This window comes from Rhinatrema bivittatum, chromosome 4 (genome assembly GCF_901001135.1).
Source record: "Rhinatrema bivittatum chromosome 4, aRhiBiv1.1, whole genome shotgun sequence".
In the NCBI taxonomy this organism is placed as follows: domain Eukaryota; kingdom Metazoa; phylum Chordata; class Amphibia; order Gymnophiona; family Rhinatrematidae; genus Rhinatrema; species Rhinatrema bivittatum.
In genome coordinates this window covers 82,057,695-82,081,391 of record NC_042618.1, presented here as the reverse complement: position 1 = coordinate 82,081,391, position 23,697 = coordinate 82,057,695, and the positions used below count along the sequence as shown (strand labels likewise).

Sequence of the window (23,697 nt, the reverse complement as noted above, 5' to 3'; positions counted from 1 at the left end):
GACTTGGCTATTTCTACAAGCCTTCCCTGATCTATAACCGCCCCAACTATAACAAATCGCCATGGTTCTCCAGTCGACGTTCCCCATCCCTGACTTGGCTTCTGACTATACATTAATTAGTCCCGAGTTTTATGAACTGACACTACTTAGTCATGAACATTTGATATTATTACAGCCCTGAGTATATGATATTTACATTTTTTTAAATAATCCAGTCCTGAGTACATATAATCCTGAATATTTATTTGACTAGATATTATTTATTTCTGAGACTAGATATTATTTATTTCTGTGTTAGCCATGTCTCTGGCTCTTCCTCCTCCCAGTTCAAGTGCCCCTGTTTTATTGTAACTTTTGTTCACTTGTTCTCTCTTCGCCTATTGTTCATGTTGATGTTAATGTTTTTTGCACCATTGTTTCTTGTAAACCGATATGATATGATTGGTATCATGAATGTCGGTATAAAAAAGCCCTAAATAAATAAATAAATAAATATTATCATCAGGATGTGCAAGCCCGAGAGGATGCAGCCTTTGCACGTGCAGTTTTGACTGGACCATGAGCAGCCTCCCACTCTATTCGGGAATAGCGTGGGTACATCCCACTTGTTCTGGATTCATCTGACTGGATGCTAAGAAATGAGAAATTACTACTTACCTGATAATTTCCTTTTCTTTAGGACAGTCAGATGAATCCAGCTTCCCTCCTGTGGCTGCCGAATGATTACACTGTGGTCCTCTTGTGTGACTACGTGTTACAGGGATTACTGGTGAGTGTTAATCCAGCCCCTAGATTTATGTTTAGACATTCTTGTCTGAGCTCAGTGTTGGATGAGTATTGAAATGGTCACTTGTTTTTAATCAAGAATTTTGCTAGTCTGTCCACAGTTGCCTTTGAAGAGAATACTGGTAGGCTGATATCGCTGCAGGAGTATATATACTGTGACATCAGTTTGCTCTGTCTCCATCTGCTGGTAGAGGTGCATAAACCACTTGTTCTGGATTCAACTGACTGTCTTAAAGAAATGGAAATTATCAGGTAAGTAGTAATTTCTCAATAACTTGGGCACAAAACACCCCAGAAATATATACAACTTATTATAAAATTACCTGCTACAAAGTGCATTAGAGGTAGGGTCATTTGTCTGGGTGTCTTTCTATTGAGCTCCTGAGACTTGGGTAAAACAGCTCCAGTCCTCCAAGTATTTGCTAGTGAATTTGAGTTCTTTGTGTTGTAGCATTTAGCTCATTCTTTCCAAAATTTGGGTCTGGTGAGAGGCAACTTTGCTGTCTTGCATGGGTGATATCCCTGTCCTTTATCACAGGAGACAGATCAGATGATACAAAAGAAATCAAAAGAGGATGAAGAGGAACTGCAAGTGAATGCTGACGACTTCCAGGCGTTCATCCTCCATGCCAGGTGAGGTCACTAGCTAAAAAAAGGAAAGGAGACTTCCATCTTCTCATCACACGTTGCAGGTAATTTGCCAGCTCAGTTCCCAGTCTTAGACCCAAGGAGTAAGCACGGGACAGTAGGGTCAGGAGCCTGAGGTGTGAGCATAGGGCAGCAGGGCCAGGAGTCCAGAGGCGTGATTATAAGGCTGCAGGATCAGATGCCTAAAGCTGAAGCAAATTCAGGGGTCTATGCTCTGAGTACAGCAGGATAAGGGTGCTTGAAGTATGAGCCCAAGGCAGCAGCAACAGCAGCAGGGCTCATGGTAAAAGCAAAGAGAAGCAGGCTTAGAGACTTGGATAAGTGAAAATTTTTCAGCACTGCCAACTTTTGCAGCACTTATCTGCTACCTTGGACAGTTAGCTTTAGTGTTGTAATATCTCTGGCATTTTTGGCATTTTCCTTAGGAGTCTTGAACCCTTGGATGTATTCTGTCTCATGACAGATGGATAAAATGTTAAACTCTAGAGATCTTATTTATTTATTTATTTAAATACTTTTGATATACCGATACTCAAGACTGGTGTCTTATCGTACCGGTTTACAATAAACTAGGGGGAACCAATTAACTATGAAAATAAAGTTACAAAGAACAAGGGGTTTACAGGATGGGAGGGTAGAGAGCGAAAGCACACGATTAGTATAATAGGTTATAAATAACTAAGTTTAAAATAACGGAGTTTAACATATAAACGAATGTAGCAGGCTTAGACAATAGATTAGTCTTTAGGTCTATAAAGTTGCCGGCGCGAGTGAGGGAGGGGGAGGGGGGGGGATCTGTGAGAATGGATTGCATAGCTGTGCTGGTCGTAAGGAGTCCATTAAGGGAAGGCTTGGGTGAACAGCCACGTTTTTAATTTCTTTCTGAAAGAAAGCGGGCATTGTTCCTGTCGAAGTTCCGGGGGAAGAAGATTCCAATAATATGGTCTGACCGTGGACAAGGTTCGTTTCAGGATGGAAGTGTGAGTGGTGGATTTATTTGGTGGGGCATGGAGCGATCCTTTGTAAGTTGATCTGATCGGTCTTGAGGATCGGTCAGATCACATTATCTTCTGTATAATGTGATCTGGTTACTTTCCAGGGTGATTATATCTCATAATTCAGTATGGTATAACAGTATGACCAGAGCCAGAAAATGCTAGGGATTACAGGGACAGGCATAACTAGTGGAAAAAAGACAGTCATAATGCCTCTGCACGTGTTGTTGGTGAGGCCTCATTGGAGTATTGTATCTGATTCTGGAGGCCATAGCTCCTAAAGGATGTAGACAGAAAAGACGTCCAGAATGGTGTACAGTCTGTACTAAAAGCCATATCAAATGAGACTTAAGGGCCTAAGTATTGTTGTAATGTAAACCGAAGTGATTAGTAACTTTGTTACCAGAACTTCGGTATATAAAACTGTTAAATAAAAATAAATAAGTACGTACACCCTAAAGGAGAAGAGAGATGAGGGATAAGATAGACATTCAAATACCTCCAAGGTATACATAATGCACAAGAAGAAACCTTTTTTTTTTCAGAGGAAAGAATGTTTTAAGACAAGTGTACACGTGGGTAGCTTCGAACACATCAGAAAGCATCCATTGCTGGGGGGGCGCTGTTTCCGGCGGATGCGTGCAGTCGCATAAAGCCTTCACTCCGCTCACTCCTGCTTGTGGGTATGGCTGCAAAAAGAAAAACCACAGACCTGCGGCAATTTTCGTTTGAGAAGCCGGCGGCCCTGTCGAGCCAAGATGGCGGCGCGGAGCCCGCCGCAGCGGGGGGAACAACAGCTCTCCTTGAAACGGAGAAAATAGGGGCACAGAGCAGAGGCGAGGATACCCCTGACACAGCACTGCTAACTAGAGCAGAGGCCAGGACATGGTTTATGGAGATAAGAGCGGACTTAAAACAGCATCGCGCAGACATCATGGCATCCGTGGCAGATTTGAAGGAGGATCTTGCTGCATTAGGGCACAGAGTGGATGAAAATGAGACAAGGATTGATGCACATGGTGACTCTATAAACACGTTGGCTAACCAGCAGGCCTCTGCTTCTTCTGCGATTTTGGATCTTCAGCACAAGGTTGAAGATTTAGAGGATAGAAATCGGCGCAACAATTTACGCATACGGGGCGTGCCGGAGACACCAGAGTTTGCGGAGGTGGAAGAGATAGCACTCCAGATATGTCAGCACATCCTGCTTCAAGGAACGGAGGGTGAACAGGCTAGCACCTTGGTGCCGGCGGTAATCCAGTTTGAAAGAGCGCATAGGGTGCTAGGCCCTAGAACGGACCAGTGGCCCAGAGACATTGTGTTGTGCTTTTCAAGTTTTCCTCTTAAAGAGAGGATCTATATAGTGGCTAGAAAGCTGAAAGACATTCATTGGAAAAATCATGCCATCTCTATATTTCAAGATTTGTCACCTGTCACGCTGAGGATAAGATACGAGCTACGTGAGGTCACAGCTCAATTGAGAGAGCGGAACGTCAAATATCGATGGACATTCCCCTTTGGACTTTATTTTCAGGTCCAGGGAACCAGCTATAAGGTTACCACAGTGGCTGAAGCAGCGACGGCGTTCACGAAAGCTCAGCTTCCTGTCACATTTCAGCACATCGATGGACAGACCCAATAGCAGAAGATGGACAACGCACCGCGATGGCAAAGGGCAAATAAAGGCGGCAGGAGGCTTCGGAGACAATCGGAACAGAAGGGGCCGGCAGAACAGGAGCACGGTTGAGGAGGCCAGGCCAACAGGACTATTGTGGTTCTATTGGGACTAAGGTTTGATGCATTGGCTGGGCAGTCCGATGCCACTAATGGTTCTCGCTTCATAGGTGTTACTGTTAATGTTACTTACTTTTATTGCTGTTCAGGAGGGGGCACATATGAGTAGAGCGTGCTTTACACAATGGTTACTTGAAGGGGTTTTTATATTCTCATACATTGTATATGATATTAGGGTGGGGCGGAGTGGTGATGGGATTAGTGCGCACCGTGCGAAACCACCGACCTCCGGAGGAGATGTATCCTGTGGAGGATAGCGGGGATACAGTAGGATTTCGTGGGGGGAATGCTGGAGTTTTTGTATGCATGTTTGGGTATAGATATGTAGAACTGGATACACACACCTTCGTTATCCACATCAACATATGTTACACTGGTCATGGTACATTGGCAAACAAGGAAGGAGGGAGTGGAGTAACCTGCGATAGGATTTGGTTGAACACCGATAGTATAAATGGCGACTACAATTTTGTCTTTAAATGTTAAGGGGCTTAACTCACCAGGGAAGCGGTCTCTTCTGAGACGGGAGCTGCAGAGACAACAGGCGGATATTGTGTTTGTTCAAGAAACACATGTCCCGAGGCACCACCAGCGCCTTCTATGCTTCCCTAATTACACCACTGCGCACTGGGCAGCTAGTACAAAAACCTCCAAATACACGGGGGTGGGGGTGTTGATAGCACCCACATTCGTTCATGACGAACTTTCCCACATATATGACGCCCAGGGTCGCTATATTTTGATTAAATTGAGAGTGGGAAAACAGGTGTATACGTTACTCAATGTATATTTTCCCAATGCACAAAAAGCTCCCTTTATAGAGGTACTCCATACTTTATTGTTACAGCATTTGGAGGGGGATTTAATCCTGGGCAGGGACTTTAACTTTGTTCAGAACCCATCTAGGGACTCCAGTTCTGGGAAAATGCATGATCAGGTGACACGTAGGCGATGGATCCAATTCTTAGAAGAATGGGGGTTGGTGGATATATGGAGGGAGAGGTTTCCCACTTCTCGATCTTACACCTTCTTCTCCAGTGCGCACAGCACCTATACTAGAATAGATCACTTTTTTCTTTCTAAGACACTACAAACTTTGGTTGATAAAACAGATATAGATGTTATCACGTGGTCCGACCATGCTCCCATATGGCTCAAGTGCACCTTTACTGGTACGGACAAAGGGTTTCGATCCTGGCGCCTTAATGACTCTCTGCTCACAGATGCAGCTTTTTGTGGTCAAGTAGAACAATTATTGAAGGATTATTTTGATACTAACCAAACAGAAGGCATGTCTCCGTTAACGGTATGGGAGTGCTCCAAGGCAGTGGTCAGGGGGGCATGCATAGCTAGGGCGGCCCATTGTAATAAAGTGAGGGACAGACAACGTAGTCAATGGACGCAAGAACTAAAAACCTTGATGCAATCACATAGCCGAACCCAGTCCGATTCGACATATCGCCAGATAGTACGGATACGGGACCAACTGAGAGCGCTAGAGGACACTGCAATTAGCCATCAACTCATGCTATTGAAACAGCAGTATTTTGAAGGGGGGAATAAGGCGGGAAAATTTCTTGCTCGCCAACTTAAGTCGGCACAGGCTCGTACAGTGGTCGCTAAACTCCAGACCGCGCATGGGCACATGTCTACTTCATCAGAAGACATTCGAAGTAACTTCACGGACTTTTACTCGAACCTTTATGCTAGAGATACCGCCATCACTGGGGAGGGCATTACTAGATACCTGGAAGAAGTACAACTTCCAATGCTCACTGAGCAACAGAAAAATGGGTTGGACAAGCCCATTGAGACGGGTGAAGTGGAGGCTGCTATAAAGAAGCTTAAGTCGGGCAAGGCACCGGGGTTGGATGGATTCACTGGTCTATATTATAGGAAATTTGTGACTTTGTTGGTAGAGCCTCTAACGGATGCCTTTAATTCTCTGCTAGGAGACACTTGTTTTACCAGGGATTGCAACACTGCAGGTATTACCGTATTAGCAAAGCCGGGCAGGGATCCTACCAAGTGCAGTTCCTACAGACCCATTTACTTAACAACGACTTAAAAATACTGGCCCGGGTCCTGGCGGCTAGACTTAATCAGATACTCCCTGGGCTGATCCATAATGACCAAGTGGGGGGTTTGTACCAGGCAGATTAGCGGCGGACAATGTTCGCAGGATAGTAGATATAGTGGATGTGGTTCAACATCAAGGCATACCTGCAGTGCTGCTAGCTCTGGATGCGGAGAAAGCCTTCGATCTTGTTCAATGGGAGTACCTTTTTAAAACTCTGGAGACCATGGGTTTTGGGAATTCCTTTTTGCTCTGGGTCTGTAAACTCTATGACCATCCACAGGCACGGGTGAAGGCGAATGGCGGGTATGGAACCCCGTTTCCCATACAGAGAGTTACTAGACAGGGCTGCCCACTATCGCCCCTATTATTTGCCCTGTTTCTCGAGCCCTTTGCCACAAGAGTGCGAAGAGCTGCGCACATAAGGGGTATTATTGGGGGTTCGGTACACTCAAAAATTTCCCTTTTTGCAGATGACATCATGCTCACCCTGACTGATCCACGGACATCCTTGAAAGGGGTAATGGAGGAGCTTCATAGCTTCTCAGCGGTGTCCGGCATGCGGGTCAACTATGAAAAGTCGGAGTTGCTTAATTTGAATTTGCCTCCTGGAGAAGTACAGGAACTATCAGAATGTAATACAATGTTTACAATTACTACATATAATTTCCATAAAGAATATTCATCTCTATTACATAACCCATATTGTGGGGGATCTTAAATACATAATATATCAACAAATAAACTCCAAGGAGGGAGAGAGAGAATTTAGCATTCTTTTGACCTTCTATGTTATTTCCTCCAATTATGTCTTTGTCTGAAATAAAAGTTTCTAAATGCAACGGGTCCCCAAAACTATATTTCTTCCCCCTGTAATTAATATAACATACTGCTGGGTATTTAAGAAAAAAGGTAGCCCCTAAGGGCTACTACCTTTACTTTCAGGGAGAGAAAGTGTCTCCTTTTAGCCTGAGTGGCTCGGGAAACATCAGGAAAAATCAAAATCTGTTGACCACAGAAATTTAACTCTCTATGTTTAAGGAAATCCCTAAACAATCTGTCCTTATCACGTTCTAACAACATAGACACAAATAAAGTAGCTCTATTTTGTATAATATCTACCGATTCTTCTAAAAAAGTGGAGACTCCAATGGTTGAAGTTTCTGGGTTCTCCTCTCCCACCCCCCCAATTTTCTTGGGGAAGTAGAAGACTTTAGAGAACACCGGTATTTCATTATCTGAATATTGCAAAATTTCTCTACAATATTTTTTTAACATTTCAGATGGTGAAAGAAGCCTAGTCTGGGGAAAGTTTACCAGGCATAAATTTTTATACCTCAACATATTTTCATAATTTTCTAAATCTCTATGAATTATAAGGCTATCTTTAATCTGGGCTACCCCAGTATTTTCCAATAATTTAATCTTGGTTGTTACTTTCCCCAGTTCTTCCTTCATATCTTTCAATTCCTTTCTATGCTGTTCTATTTGTACACTATTTGTATTAACTATACCAGACAAAGGGAATAGCCACTGCTATTAATCATTACCACATTTACACAGGTTGAGGCCAAAAAAAGGAACGAAAAAAGGAATGAACTAGGCTGCCCATTAATAGTAGGAAAAAAAACTCTAGAGTGAAGCCACAGCATACACTGGATGATTTATTTCAACCTTTGCTACTATCTTTGGAAGAGAGGGAATTGCCAAATTGCCTTTGCAATGAATTTGTGAGGTAGCTGGATTTTTTATGGCCTGGACAGAATTGAATCTTGTACTTCAAATCTATCTTTCTAGCCACTGGAGCTGCGGAAAGAGATGTTTGCCATATTTTAGTTTGGAGAGCTTTATGTATGGGAACAGTCATAGATTGCTTAGGCATCTGTATGAATTTTAAGATTCCTGGGAAGTATTCTGTTGGCTGTGTCTCCTCTTCTAATTTAAAGGGTATTTTCTGAAGGGAGGCGGGGTAGGACCTGTCCTCTTCTGGAGTACATAAGAACATAAGAAATTGCCATGCTGGGTCAGACCAAGGGTCCATCAAGCCAGCATTCTGTTTCCAACAGAGACCAAACCAGGCCACAAGAACCTGGCAATTACCCAAACACTAAGAAGATCCCATGCTACTGATGCAATTAATAGCAGTGGCTATTCCCTAAGTAAACTTGATTAATAGCAGTTAATGGACTTCTCCTCCAAGAACTTATCCAAACCTTTTTTGAACCCAGCTACACTAACTGCACTAACCACATCCTCTGGCAACAAATTCCAGAGCTTTATTGTGCATTGAGTGAAAGAATTTTCTCCAATTAGTCTTAAATGTACTACTTGCTAACTCATGTAATGCCCCCTAGTCCTTCTATTATTCGAAAGTGTAAATAACCGAGTCACATCTAATCATTCAAGACCTCTCATGATCTTAAAGACCTCTATTATATCCCCCCTCAGCCGTCTCTTCTCCAAGCTGAACAGCCCTAACCTCTTCAGCCTTTCCTCATAAGGGAGCTGTTCTATCCCCTTTAACATTTTGGTTGCCCTTCAGATATCTGAAATGTTTTAATGAATCACATTCAACAGCAAATCTTTTCCATTGGAAAGAAATCAATAGAACTAGAGATCAGGGAGGACGACACAGAACCAATATCAGGAAATATTTCTTCACAGAGAGGGTGGTGAATGCCTGGAATGGTCTTCTGGAAGAGATGGTGAAGACAAAAACAGTAAAAGAATTCAAGGGGCATGGGATAAACACTGTGGATCCATAAAGGCTAGAGATTGGAAGTAAAGAAAAGTAACTAGAGGTAACTTGCTAGTGTGGCAGTTGCTAAACTTAACAAATAAGCCTTGATACTGTTAATGCAACTCCAACATTGCTCATAAGAACATAAGAAATTGCCATGCTGGGTCAGACCAAGGGTCCATCAAGCCCAGCTTCCTGTTTCCAACAGAGGCCAAACCTGGCAAGTACGCAAATACTAAGAAGATCCCATGCTACTAATGCCAATAATAGCAGAGGCCATTCCCTAAGTTAACTTGATTAATAATAGTTAATGGACTTCTCCAAGAACTTATCCAAACCCAGCTTCACTAACTGCACTAATCACATCCTCTGGCAACAAATTCCAGAGCTTAATTTTGCGTTGAGTGAAAAAGAATTTTCTCTGATTCGTCTTAAATGTGTTACTTGCTAACTTGATGAAGTGCCCCCTAGTCCTTCTATTATCCGAAAGTGTGATTAACTGATTCACATCTACTCGTTCAAGACCTCTCATGATTTTAAAGACCTCTATCCTCCCTCAGCTGTCTCTTCTCCAAGCTGAACAGCCCTAACCTCTTTAGTCTTTCCTCATAGGGGAGATGTTCCATCCCCTTTATCATTTTGGTCACCTTTCTCTGTACCTTCTCCAGTACAACTATATCTTTTTTGAGATGCATTGACCAGAATTGTACACAGTACTCAAGGTGCAATCTCACCATGGAGCAATACAGAAGCATTATGATATTTTCCATTTTATTCACCATTCACTTCCTAATAATTCCTATCATTCTGTTTGCTTTTTTGACTGCCGCAGCACACTGAGCCGACGATTTCAATGTATTATCCACTATGATGCCCAGATCTTCTTCCTGGGTGGTAGCTCCTAATATGAAACCTAACATCATGTCACTAATGCATGGGTTATTATTCCCTATTTGCAACACCTTGCACTTGTCCACATTAAATTTAATCTGCCATTTGGATGCCCAATCTTCCAGTATCGCAAGGTCCTCCTGCAATGATGAAATTGATGCAATTGATGAAATGCAATTGATGAAATGGGGAAGTACCTGGAGGAAGAACTAAAAGGCTGGGAAAACGAGAGAGATGTGGATCAACAGTGGACCAATCTAAAAGGAGCAATCACCAAGGCAACTAATCTATATGTTAGAAAAGTAAAGAAAAGCAAAAGAAAAATGAAACCTATCTGGTTCTCAAAGGAGGTGGCTGACAAAATAAAGGCTAAAAGAACAGCATTCAAGAAATATAAAAGATCCCAAAAGGAGGAACACAAAGAAGAATATCTGGTAGAACTGAGGGAGACGAAGAAATTAATCAAGATGGCAAAAAGTCAAGCGGAAGAGAGGATTGCCAAAGAGGTAAAGAGTGGTAACAAAACATTTTTCAGATATATCAGTGAAAAGAGAAAAGTTCAAAATGGTATAGTGAAATTGAAAGGTGGAAAGGATCAATGCGTGGAGAGAGACGAAGAAATGGCAGAAATATTAAATGAATACTTCAGTTCTGTGTTCACTAAAGAGGACCCTGGAGAAGGACCGACACTAGTTAACAAGAAACTGGAGGGGAATGGAGTAGATGTAACTCCATTTACAGTAGAAAATGTATGGGAAGAGCTGGTGAAACTGAAAGTGGACAAAGCCATGGGGCCTGATGAAGTTCATCCCAGAATACTGAGGGAGCTCAGAGATGTGCTGGCAGGTCCGCTGTGTGACCTATTCAATAGATCCCTAGAAACGGGAGTGGTGCCGAATGATTGGAGGAGAGCGGTGGTGGTCCCGCTTCACAAGAGTGGGAACAGAGAAGAGGCTGGTAACTACAGACCGGTTAGCCTCACTTCAGTGGTGGGAAAAGTAATGGAGTCACTGTTGAAAGAGAGAATAGTGAACTATCTACAGTCGGGAGAATTGCTGGACCAGAGGCAGCATGGATTCACCATTGGAAGATCCTGTCAGACAAATCTGATTGACTTTTTTGACTGGGTAACCAAGGAATTGGATCGAGGAAGAGCACTCGATGTCATCTACTTGGATTTCAGCAAAGCTTTTGACACTGTCCCGCACAGGAGACTGGTGAATAAAATGAGAAGCTTAGGAGTGAGTGTCGAGGTGGTGGCCTGGATTGCAAACTGGTTGACGGACAGAAGACAATGTGTGATGGTAAATGGAACTCTCTCTGAAGAGAGAGCGGTTTTAAGCGGTGTACCGCAGGGATCGGTGTGGGGACCGGTCCTTTTCAATATCTTTGTGAGCGACATTGCGGAAGGGATAGAAGGTAAGGTATGTCTTTTTGCGGATGACACTAAGATCTGCAACAGAGTGGACACGCCGGAAGGAGTGGAGAGAATGAGACGGGATTTAAGGAAGATGGAAGAGTGGTCGAAGACATGGCAGCTGACATTCAATGCCAAGAAGTGCAAAGTCATGCATATGGGGAGTGGAAATCCGAATGAACTGTATTCGATGGGGGGAGAAAGGCTGATGTGCACGGAGCAGGAGAGAGACCTTGGGGTGATGGTGTCTAATGATCTGAAGTCGGCGAAACAATGTGACAAGGCGATAGCTAAAGCCAGAAGAATGCTGGGCTGCATAGAGAGAGGAATATCGAGTAAGAAAAGGGAAGTGATTATCCCCTTGTACAGGTCCTTGGTGAGACCTCACCTGGAGTATTGTGTTCAGTTCTGGAGACCGTATCTCCGAAGAGACAGAGACAAGATGGAGGCGGTCCAGAGAAGGGTGACCAAAAAGGTGGAAGGTCTTCATCAAATGACTTATGAGGAGAGATTGAAGAATCTAAATATGTACACCCCTGGAGGAAAGGAGGAGCAGAGGTGATATGATACAGACTTTCAGATACTTGAAAGGTTTTAATGATCCAATGACAACGACAAACCTTTTCCATAGGAAAAAAATCAGCAGAACCAGGGGTCACGATTTGAAGCTCCAGGGAGGAAGATTCAGAACCAATGTCAGGAAGTATTTCTCACGGAGAGGGTGGTGGATGCCTGGAATGCCCTTCCGAAGGAAGTGGTGAAGACCAGAACTGTGAAGGACTTCAAAGGGGCGTGGGATAAACACTGTGGATCCATAAAATCAAGAGGCCGTCAATAAAGAGTGGGTGGCTCGCCAGAATGACGGCTACTGCCTGGAGATAATACCCTTATTCAATAAACATACACATGGTTACTGTGACTCCAACATCACTCCTAAGCTACAACAGCAAGAGGAAATGTGGAAAAAAAGGATTCGCACTCACAAAGTGGGGAGTAGCTGGCTTGTTACGGCGGTTACTACCCCAAACCAAATAAGCCTGATACTTCACTTTCAATGCATATCCAGCATAGCTCTCTGCTTCAACGGCAGGGGAGAAGAAAAACTGATACTTCACGCATAGCTCTCTGCTTCAACGGCAGGGGAGAAGAAAAACTGATACTTCACGCATATCCAGCATAGCTCTCTGCTTCAACGGCAGGGGAGAAGAAGAAAAACTGATACTTCACGCATATCCAGCATAGCTCTCTGCTTCAACGGCAGGGGAGAAGAAAAAAGGATTCGCACTCACAAAGCGGGGAGTAGCTGGCTTGTTACGGCGGTTACTACCCCAAACCAAATAAGCCTGATACTTCACTTTCAATGCATATCCTGCTTCAACCGCAGGGGAGAAGAAAAACTGATACTTCACGCATATCCAGCATAGCTCTCTGCTTCAACGGCAGGGGAGAAGAAAAACTGATACTACACGCATATCCAGCATAGCTCCCTGCTTCAACGGCAGGGGAGAAGAAAAACAACCAATAAGGGCTGAATAACACAGTCTGGGTAAAACAAATAAACATGGGTGTAGCTTGCTTATTGCGGCGGTTACTACCCCTACTACCCCTAACTAATCAAGCTTGATATTTCACTTGGTTGCAGCTCCATCACTGCTCTCTACATTAATGGTGGGGGTGGAAGAGAAATAGAACCAAAGAGCTAAGAGAAACAGATAAGTATGAGAAAAAAATGTGAAGCTTGCTGGGCAGACTGGATGGGCCGTTTGGTCTTCTTCTGCCGTCATTTCTATGTTTCTATGTTTCTATAATGTATCACAATCTGCTTGTGATTTAACTACTCTGAATAATTTTGTATCATCTGCAAATTTGATAACCTCACTTGTCGTATTCCTTTCCAGATCATTTATAAATATATTGAAAAGCACCGGTCCAAGTACAGATCCCTGAAGAACTCCACTGTTTACCCTTTTCCATTGAGAAAATTGACTATTTAATCCTACTCTCTGTTCCTGTCTTTTAATTAGTTTGTAATCCACGAAAGGACATCGCCTCCTATCCCATGACTTTTTAGTTTTCTTAGAGGCCTCTCATGAGGGACTTTGTCAGACACCTTCTGAAAATCCAAATACACCACATCTACTGGTTCACCTTTATGCACATGTTTATTAACCTCTTAAAAAAAAATGAAGCAGATTTGTTAGGCAAGACTTCCCTTGGGTAAATCCATCTTGACTGTTTCATTAAACCATGTCTTTCTATATGCTCTGTGATTTTGATCTTTAGAATAGTTTCCACTATTTTTCCCGGCACTGAAGTCGGGCTCACTAGTCTATAGTTTCCCAGATCGCCCCTGGAGCCCTTTTTAAATAATGGGGTTACATTGGCCACCTCCAGTCTTCAGGTGCAATTGATGATTTGCTACTTTTTAGTTTGTCAATCTGGCCTACTACATTTTCCAGGTTCACAGTGATTTGGTTCAGTTCATCTGATTCATCACTCTTGAAAACCATCTCTGGAACTGGTATCTCCCCAACATCCTCATTAGTAAACTCAGAAGCAAAGAATTCATTTAGTCTTTCAGGCCTTATCTTCCCTAAGAGCCCCTTTAACCCCTCAGTCATTTAACGGTCCAACCGACTCCCTCATAGGTTTCTTGCTTCGGATTTATTTTTTAAAGATTTTATTATGAGTTTTTGCTTCTACGGCCAACTTCATTTCAAATTCTCTCTTCTCCTGTCTTATTAATGTTTTACACTTAACTTGACAATGCTTATACATTTTCCTATTTTCTTCAGATGGATCCTTCTTCCAATTTTTGAAGGATGTTTTTTTGACTAAAATAGCCTCTTTCACCTCACCTTTTAACCATGCCGGTAATTGCTTTACATAAGAACATAAGAAAATGCCATACTGGGTCAGACCAAGGGTCCATCAAGCCCAGCATCCTGTTTCCAACAGTGGCCAATCCAGGCCATAAGAACCTGGCAAGTACCCAAAAACTAAGTCTATTTCATGTAACCATTACTAATGGCAGTAGCTATTCTCTAAGTGAACTTAATAGCAGGTAATGGACTTCTCCTCCAAGAACTTATCAAATCCTTTTTTAAACACAGCTATACTAACTGCACTAACCACATTCTCTGGCAACAAATTCCAGAGTTTAATTGTGCGTTGAGTAAAAAAGAACTTTCTCCGATTAGTTTTAAATGTGCCCCATGCTAACTTCATGGAGTGCCCCCTAGTCTTTCTACTATCCGAAAGAGTAAATAACCGATTCACATCTACCCGTTCTAGACCTCTCATGATTTTAAACACCTCTATCATATCCCCTCTCAGTCGTCTCTTCTCCAAGCTGAAAAGTCCTAACCTCTTTAGTCTTTCCTCATAGGGGAGTTGTTCCATTCCCCTTATCATTTTGGTAGCCCTTCTCTGTACCTTTTCCATCACAATTATATCTTTTTTGAGATGTGGCGACCAGAATTGTACACAGTATTCAAGGTGCAGTCTCACCATGGAGCGATACAGAGGCATTATGACATTTTCCGTTTTATTCACCATTCCTTTTCTAATAATTCCCAACATTCTGTTTGCTTTTTTGACTGCCGCAGCACACTGCACCGACGATTTCAATGTGTTATCCACTATGACACCTAGATCTCTTTCTTGGGTTGTAGCACCTAATATGGAACCCAACATTGTGTAATTATAGCATGGATTATTTTTCCCTATATGCATCACCTTGCACTTATCCACATTAAATTTCATCTGCCATTTGGATGCCCAATTTTCCAGTCTCAAAAGGTCTTCCTGCAATTTATCACAATCTGCTTGTGATTTAACTACTCTGAACAATTTTGTGTCATCTGCAAATTTGATTATTTCACTCGTCGTATTTCTTTCCAGATCATTTATAAATATATTGAACAGTAAGGGTCCCAATACAGATCCCTGAGGCACTCCACTATCCACTCCCTTCCACTGAGAAAATTGCCCATTTAATCCTACTCTCTGTTTTCTGTCTTTTAGCCAGTTTGCAATCCACGAAAGGACATCGCCACCTATCCCATGACTTTTCACTTTTCCTAGAAGCCTCTCATGAGGAACTTTGTCAAACGCCTTCTGAAAATCCAAGTATACTATATCTACCGGTTCACCTTTATCCACATGTTTATTAACTCCTTCAAAAAAGTGAAGCAGATTTGTGAGGCATGTTTTGCCCTGGGTAAAGCCATGCTGACTTTGTTCCATTAAACCATGTCTTTCTATATGTTCTGTGATTTTGATGTTTAGAACACTTTCCACTATTTTTCCTGGTACTGAAGTCAGGCTAACCGGTCTGTAGTTTTCCGGATCGCCCCTGGAGCCCTTTTTAAATATTGGGGTTACATTTGCTATCCTCCAGTCTTCAGGTACAATGGATGATTTTAATGATAAGTTACAAATTTTTACTAATAGGTCTGAAATTTCATTTTTTAGTTCCTTCAGAACTCTGGGGTGTATACCATCCGGTCCAGGTGATTTACTACTCTTCAGTTTGTCAATCAGGCCTACCACATCTTCTAGGTTCACCGTGATTTGATTCAGTCCTTCTAAATCATTACCCATGAAAACCTTCTCCATTACGGGTACCTCCCCAACATCCTCTTCAGTAAACACCGAAGCAAAGAAATCATTTAATCTTTCCGTGATGGCCTTATCTTCTCTAAGTGCCCCTTTAACCCCTCGATCATCTAACGGTCCAACTGACTCCCTCACAGGCTTTCTGCTTCGGATATATTTTAAAAAGTTTTTACTGTGAGTTTTTGCCCCTACAGCCAACTTCTTTTCAAATTCTCTCTTAGCCTGTCTTATCAATGTCTTACATTTAACTTGCCAGTGTTTATGCTTTATCCTATTTTCTTCTGTTGGATCCTTCTTCCAATTTTTGAATGAAGATCTTTTGGCTAAAATAGCTTCTTTCACCTCCCCTTTTAACCATGCCGGTAATCGTTTTGCCTTCTTTCCACCTTTCTTAATGTGTGGAATACATCTGGACTGTGCTTCTAGAATGGTATTTTTTAACAATGACCACGCCTCTTGGACATTTTCTACTTTTTTAGCTGCTCCTTTCAGTTTTTTTCTAACAATTTTTCTCATTTTATCAAAGTTTCCCTTTTGAAAGTTTAGCACGAGAGCCTTGGATTTGCACACTGTTCCTTTTCCAGTCATTAAATCAAATTTGATCATATTATGATCACTATTGCCAAGCGGCCCCACCACCGTTACCTCTCTCACCAAGTCCTGTGCTCCACTGAGAATTAGATCTAAAATTGCTCCCTCTCTCGTCGGTTCCTGAACCGACGAGAGAGGGATCAATGAGGGCCCAAACCTTTATAGTTTGGGGAACAAATAAACATGGGGGTAACTAGCTGATGCGGCACTTTCTACACTTAATCACTATGCCTGATACTTTTGATGCAACTCCAACATTGCTGTCTGCTTTCACAGCAACAGTTATGGGAAATTGGATTCAAAGAGCATCCGAGAGCCCTGACTTTTACGGTCTGGGAAACTGATAAGCATGGGGGTAACCTGAATAGTGCAGCATATACTGGCCTAAGTTTCTGGTCAGACTGGGTGGATCATTTGGTCCTTTTCTGCTGTCATTTCTTTGTTTCTTTCCAAATTAACCCACAGTGCATCTTCCCAAGTTCCTAAGTTTAATATTTTTTATATACCGTGCTAGTCCTCCTCCCTTTCTTCCTAAAAAGTCCCTCCTGATAGAACTTAGCCCAGAATAACTACATCCCAGTCAAGGTTTTCCATTACCATGCCTCCATAACAGCCACTTCATCCAAGTCACCTTCTTCCATAACTGCCTCTAGATCCGGGACTTGCTTTCCCATAGTATGAGCATTATGGGCCATCCTAAAAAAAGATGATGCATCCATTTTTATTGAAGTGATTTACAGGCCTCTGACTCCATCGGAAGAACTAGACAGAGATTCGGTTGAAGACATCCAAAAGGTGGGAAAGAAGGGAAAGTGTTGATTGTTGGAGATTTTAATCTGCCAAACATAGACTGGGGAATCCCTTCTGCAGAAACTAACTGAAGTAGAGGGATAGTGGATGCCCTGCAAGGGGGTTTGTTCAAACAAATGGTAATGTAACCCACGAGGAAGGAAGGGAGTTATACTGGACCTAGTGCTCACTAACTGGGATAATGTCTCTGATGTCCAGGAGGGTGCCCACCTCAGCAGCAGTGATCATCAAATGGTATGGTTTGATATCACAAATAGAATACTGAGAGGTCACACGAAGACCCGAGTTTTGAATTTCAAAAATAAGAACTTTGTCAAAATGGGAACATACCTGGAGATAGAACTAGAAGACTAGAAGAAAATGAGAGGTGGAGCAACAGTGGACCAAATTAAAAGGAGCAATTACAAAGGCAACAAATCTATATGTTAGAAAAGTAAACAAAAGTAAGAGAAATAAACTGATCTGGTTTTCAGAGGAGGTGGCTGATAAAATAAAAGCAAAAAGAACAGCATTCAAGAAATATAAAGGATCTCAAAAAGAGGAACACAGGGAAGAGTATCTGGTGATACTGTGAGAGACAAAGAAAGAAAGCAAAAAGTCAGACGGAAGAAAGGTTTGCCAAAGAGGAAAAGTGAGGTGCTGAAACATTTTTCAAATATATCAGAAAAAGGAGAAAGGTCTGAAGTATAGTGAAATTTAAAGGTGACAAAGATCATTGTGTGGGGAGAGACAAAGAAATGGCCAAATTATTAACAAATACATCAATTTGATGTTCACTAAAGAAGACCCTGGACAAGGACTGTCTCTAGTTGACATGACTGTGGATGGGGGTGCAGTAGACGAAACTCGATTTACAGAAAATAATATATGGAAAGAGCTAGGAAGACTGAAAGTAGACAAGGCCATGGGGACAGATGGGGTACATCCCAAGATACTGTGAGAGCTCAGATGTGCTGGTGGGTCCGCTGAAGGACCTGTTCAATAGATCCTTGGAAACAGGAATGGTGCTGCAAGATTGGAGAAGAGCAGTGGTAGTCCTGCTTCACAAGAGTGGGAGCAGAGAGGAGGCTGGAAACTACAGGCCGGTTAGCCTCATCTAGGTGGAGGGAAAATTAATGGAGACTCTGCTGAAGGAATGGATACTGAACTATCTACAATCCTGTGGATTGCTCATTCCGAGGCAGCATGGATTCACCAGGGGAAGGTCCTGTCAGACAAATCTGATTGATTGATTTATTTTGTATTGGGTGACTAGAGAATTGGATCAGGGAAGAAAGCTTGATGTAATTTACATGGATTTTAGTAAAGCTTTTGATACGATCCCACATAGGAGACTAGTGAAAAAAATGAGAAGCTTGAGAGTGGCTGCCATGGTAATAGCATGGATTGCAAACTGGTTGACTGACAGGTGACAGCATATAATGGTAATTGGAACCTAATCTGAATAAAGAACGGTGTTAAGTGGAGTGCCACAAGGATCAGTTTTGGGACCGGTTTTGTTCAATATCTTTGTGAGCGACCTGTCAGTAGGGATAGAAGATAAAGTTTGTCTATTTGGTGATGATACTAAGTTCTGCAACAGAGTGGACATGCCTGAAGGAGTAGAGAGAATGAAAAGTGATTTAAGAAAGCTTGAAGAGTGGTCGAAGATTTGGCAGCTGGGAATCAATGCCAAAGAGTGCAGAGTCATACATCTGGGTTGCATCAATCCAAAAGAGCTTTATGTGATGGGCGGTGAAAGACTAATGCACAAGGACTGGAGAGGGCCTTTGGTGTGATAGTATCTGATGATCTGAAGGCAGTGAAGCAATGTGACAAGGCGATAGCTAAAACCAGACGAATGCTGGGCTGCATAGAAAGAGGAATAACCAGTAAGAAAAAAGAGGTGATAATGCCCTTGTACAGGTCCTTGGTGAGGCCTCACCTGGAGTACTACATTCAATACTGGTGCCCATATCTCAAAAAGGATAAAGACAGGATAGAGTCGATCCAAAGAAGAGCTACCAAAATGGTGAAGGGTCAGCATTGGAAGACATATGAGGAGAGGCTGAAGGGTCTGATTATGTATACCCTGGAAGAGAGGAGGTGCAGGGGAGATATGATACAGACCTTCAGATACCTGAAAGGTTTTAATGATGCCCAATCGTCAAACCTTTTCCGTTGGAAAGAAATCAACAGAACTAGAGGTCATGAAATGAAATTCCAGGGAGGACGACTCAGAACCAATGTCAGGAAATATTTCTTCATGGAAAAGGGTGGTGAATGCCTGGAATGGAAGAGGTGGTGAAGACAAAAACAGTAAAAGAATTCAAGGGGCATGGGATAAACGCTGTGGATCCGTAAAGGCTAGAGGTTTGAAATAAAGCAAAGAGTGCATGGGGGTAACTTGATGGTTGGCAGTTGCTACCCTTAGCAAATAAGCCCTGATACTGTTAATGCAACTCCATCTTTGCTCTGTGCTTCAATGGAAGTGGGAAAATAGGAATTGGATTCAACCGAGGGCCCCGACTTTTACGGTTTGGGGAACAAACATGGGGGTAACTAGCTGATGCAGTGCTTACTACCCTTAATCACTGAGCCTGATACTTTTGATGCAGCTCCGTCATTGCTCTCTGCTTCCATGACAGCGGTTAAGGGAAATTGGATTCAAACAGCATCCAAGGGCTCTGACTTTTACGGTCTGGGAAACTGATAAGCATGGGGGTAACCTGCACAGTGCAGCAGATACCGGCATAAGCTTGCTGGGCAGATTGGGCGGATCATTTGGTCCTTTCCTGCCATCATTTCTATGTTTCTAGTTTTCTGGATGTTGCCCTTTTTTCCTCATTTAGATATAAATGTTTAATATTTTACTTGCCTGAGGGCTTTCACTTATCTTAGAGTTTTGTTCACCCCCTTCATGGTCTCATAGTTCCCAGATTGGTAGAAAGCATTCTATGCAATAGAAATTTTGTCTTAACTTCTATCAGTACCTGTTCTCTTAAGTACATCCTAGTCTGGACCACCACCCTTCCCCATGTATTTTCTTTCTGATGATGGCTGGAGGTTGATTGTCCTATGAACAATTTTTAAGTGCTACTGCTGTTGAAGGGTCTCTTGTTCAGCGTAGTTGGAGAAAGAGGAAGATCATGTGCTGCTGTAAAAATCTTAACAGATAAGAGATTTCATTGCTCTGCAACCTGCAGTGGGACAAAGTATACTTGAGGCTTCCAGACGTGTAGAATGATAACGGATCAGAAATATAAGCTAATATTCCCCATTTAATATGTCCCCACTCAGTCTTTTCCTTTTTTACTCTTCCCTGATTATTAGTGAGAGTGACCTGGAGGAGGTGCTGACAGCATACACACACAAAAATAAGTCAGCCAGTGTGTTTCTTGGGACAAATCCCAAGAGTGCCAAATCTTGCAGAAGCGGTGAATCCAGCAGCCCTGTCATAGAGGGTGAGTATAAGCAAGAACCACAGTTGAAGCTAGAGAGAGAGAGTAGAGCCCAGGGTGCTATTGCTCTATTTATTTATTTTATTTTAATTTATTTAAGTTTTTTTATATACCAACATTCAAGACGGTAGTCCCATCATGCTGGTTCACAAGAAACAGGGGTGCAATTAAATAAACTTTACAATTTGAACAATAGTGCAGAAAAGCAGTTACATGTAACAGGGAATCAATAACTTGGGGTAAGAAGGAAAATGAAGATCAGATATATATATATATACAAAAACATTATAAGAGGTGGCTATTAATGCTATTACTAGCGAAGTATGTTGATTGAAGGGAGTTAAGTAATGTTGGAGTTAGGAAAGGCCTGCGTGAACAGCCACGTCTTGAGTCTTTTCTTGAATGTTGAGATGCTGGGTTCCATTCTAAGATCCGGGGGAATGGAGTTCCATAAAGTTGGACCAGCTGTGGAGAAGGCCCGATCTCTAAGCGTGATGTGTCTGGTAGATTTGGCTGGAGGTACTTGAAGTGATCCTTTGTAAGCATCTCTTGTCGGTCTTGTTGAGTAGTGTAATCGGAGGGGGATATGGAGATCGATTGGGGCTAATTGATGGATGTTTTTGAAAATGGTGAGAATGGCCTTGTAGATTATTCTGAAGTGGATAGGCAGCCAGTGGAGGCCCATCAGGATAGGGGTTATGTGTTCTCTTCTCCTGGTGTTAGTGAGTATACGGGCTGAGGCATTTTGGACCATTTGCAATGGTTTGGTGTGTGATAAAGGGAGACCAAGCATGATGGTGTTACAATAGTCCAGCTTTGCGAAAATGATTGATTGTAGAATCGTTCTAAAGTCATGTGTGTGGAAGAGAGGTCGTATTCTTTTCAGCACTTGGAGCTTATAAAAGCAGTCTCTGGTGGTTTTGTTGATGTTCGCTTTCAGGTTTAGGTGATTGTCAATTAGAACTCCTAGGTCTCTCACTTGTGTAGTGTTTGGTAAGGTTGGATGAGTGTGTGTGAGGGGGCTGTTTTCTGGTGTGATGATAAGAAGTTCCGTTTTTGATGAATTTAGTATCAGGTTGAGACTTGTGAGAAGCTGTTTGATATTTTGGAGGCAGGTTTCCCAGTGAGACAGTGTTTTTGCGAGTGACTCCTTGATGGGGATCAGGACCTGAATATCGTCAGCGTAGAGGAAGTGTTTGAGATTGAGGTCAGTGAGAAGTTCACATAAGGGTAACAGATAAATGTTAAACAAGGTAGGAGACAGGGATGAGCCCTGAGGGACTCCTACTGATGCGGGGTGAAGAGAGGATTCTTTATTATGAATCTTAACCTTATATCCTCTGTTGCTGAGGAAGGTTCTAAACCAAGATAGGGCAGTGCCAGAGATACCTATGGCTGTTAGTTGGTTGATGAGAAGAGAGTGATTGACCGTGTCAAATGCAGACGAAAGGTCGAGTAGGATCAGAAGAAAGGATTGTCCTTTGTCTAAGCCTAGGATGATGTGGTCGGTCATAGAGATGAGGAGGGCTTCCGTGCTTAAGGTTTTACGGAATCCGTATTGTGATGGGAATAGTAGGTTATTGTCTTCAAGGTAGTTTGAGAGTCGTGAGTTTACCAATTTTTCCATTATCTTGGCTATGAAGGGGAGGTTGGCTATCGGTCTAAAGTTGTTAGGATCGTTTGGGTCAAGATTTGGTTTTTTGAGAAGGGGTTTGAGTGAGACTAGTTTGAGGTTGTCAGGGTAGAGTCCTTGTGTGAGGGAGCAATTTATGATATCTGCCAGGGTTTTGGAGATTGAATCTGGAATTGATAGTAGTAGTTTAGCTGGGATGTGATCTGAAGGGTGGGAGGAAGGTTTCATTTTCCTTAGAATTCCTTGGATCTCCATGGATGAAGTTGTGTCAAGTTCTTCTAACTGAGTGAGTCTATCACAGCTCTGTGTAATAATTTCCACTGATGTCAGAGAGAGAGCAATAATAAATACAAAGATATACTGACAAATACAGGAAAACAGATACACAAACATATATTTGTATTAATATGCACACACACATGCTGTACATACACACTTCCCATGTTCCCTAGTGTGGCACATTAAAGAAAGTCCTATTTCCTGTAGTGGTAAGTGTGCATCCCTTTGGAGAGCAGCCTGAAATTAGTTCTCATTAATCTTGAGAATTCTAAACAATGTTCAGTTTCTTAAGAATTTGTTTAAAATATTTTTTCCTTGATTTTTAAATTTCTCCTAGGACAAGCAGGATGGTAGTTCTCACACGTTGGTGACGACATCAAATGGAGCCCAGCACGGAAAACATCTGTCAAAGTTGCTAGAACTTTGATGGCACACTGAGAATGCTCAGCATACCCTAATCCATGCGTCCACACGGGGTCCCTCTTTAGTCTTTTCTTTTTTCCTGTGGAGCTGTTGTCTTGCGGTTTGGAGCTCATGCTATTTTTCTCTGGAAAACTTCCATTTTTCAACTAGTTTTTTGCCTTGTCCTGCACGGGTCCTTCTCAATTCCCCCTGTCTTTAGTCAGTCCGGCGGCGTGGTAAGTTCCTTTTGCATGGTCGGTTCCTGGTAGTGCTGTCCTGGGGCAACTCGCCGGTGCCTCCACTGGCACCTGTGGCTACAGCCTCCCTGCTGGAGCCGCTGTTGGAGCATCTAGATGTTCTCCTCAGGGTCCTCCCCGCTCAGCTGGCTCTGGTGCCCCAAGGACCGTCATTACCCCATGGGGTACCGTTGCATCCTCAGCCCGATGCCTTCCTTTATCATGGCTCTTCAGATGAGGAAGGCTCTTTGAGGCAGGTAGTGCCGCTTTGGTCTCTCGCTCCCCGGCTGGCTCTGCCGGGTCTGTCTGTGGGTCCATATGGGCTGTCTGTGCCTGCA

At 42.7% G+C, this 23,697-nt stretch overlaps 1 protein-coding gene across 1 annotated transcript in view; it reads left to right on the top strand.

The window, feature by feature from the left end:
• Positions 1–23,697, top strand: part of TTLL5 (tubulin tyrosine ligase like 5) — a 798,469-nt gene that overhangs the window by 600,831 nt on the left and 173,941 nt on the right. The window contains 2 exon segments of the mRNA XM_029598396.1: positions 1,325–1,419; positions 20,682–20,812. Of these exon segments, the coding sequence (XP_029454256.1) occupies positions 1,325–1,419; positions 20,682–20,812 (226 nt within the window).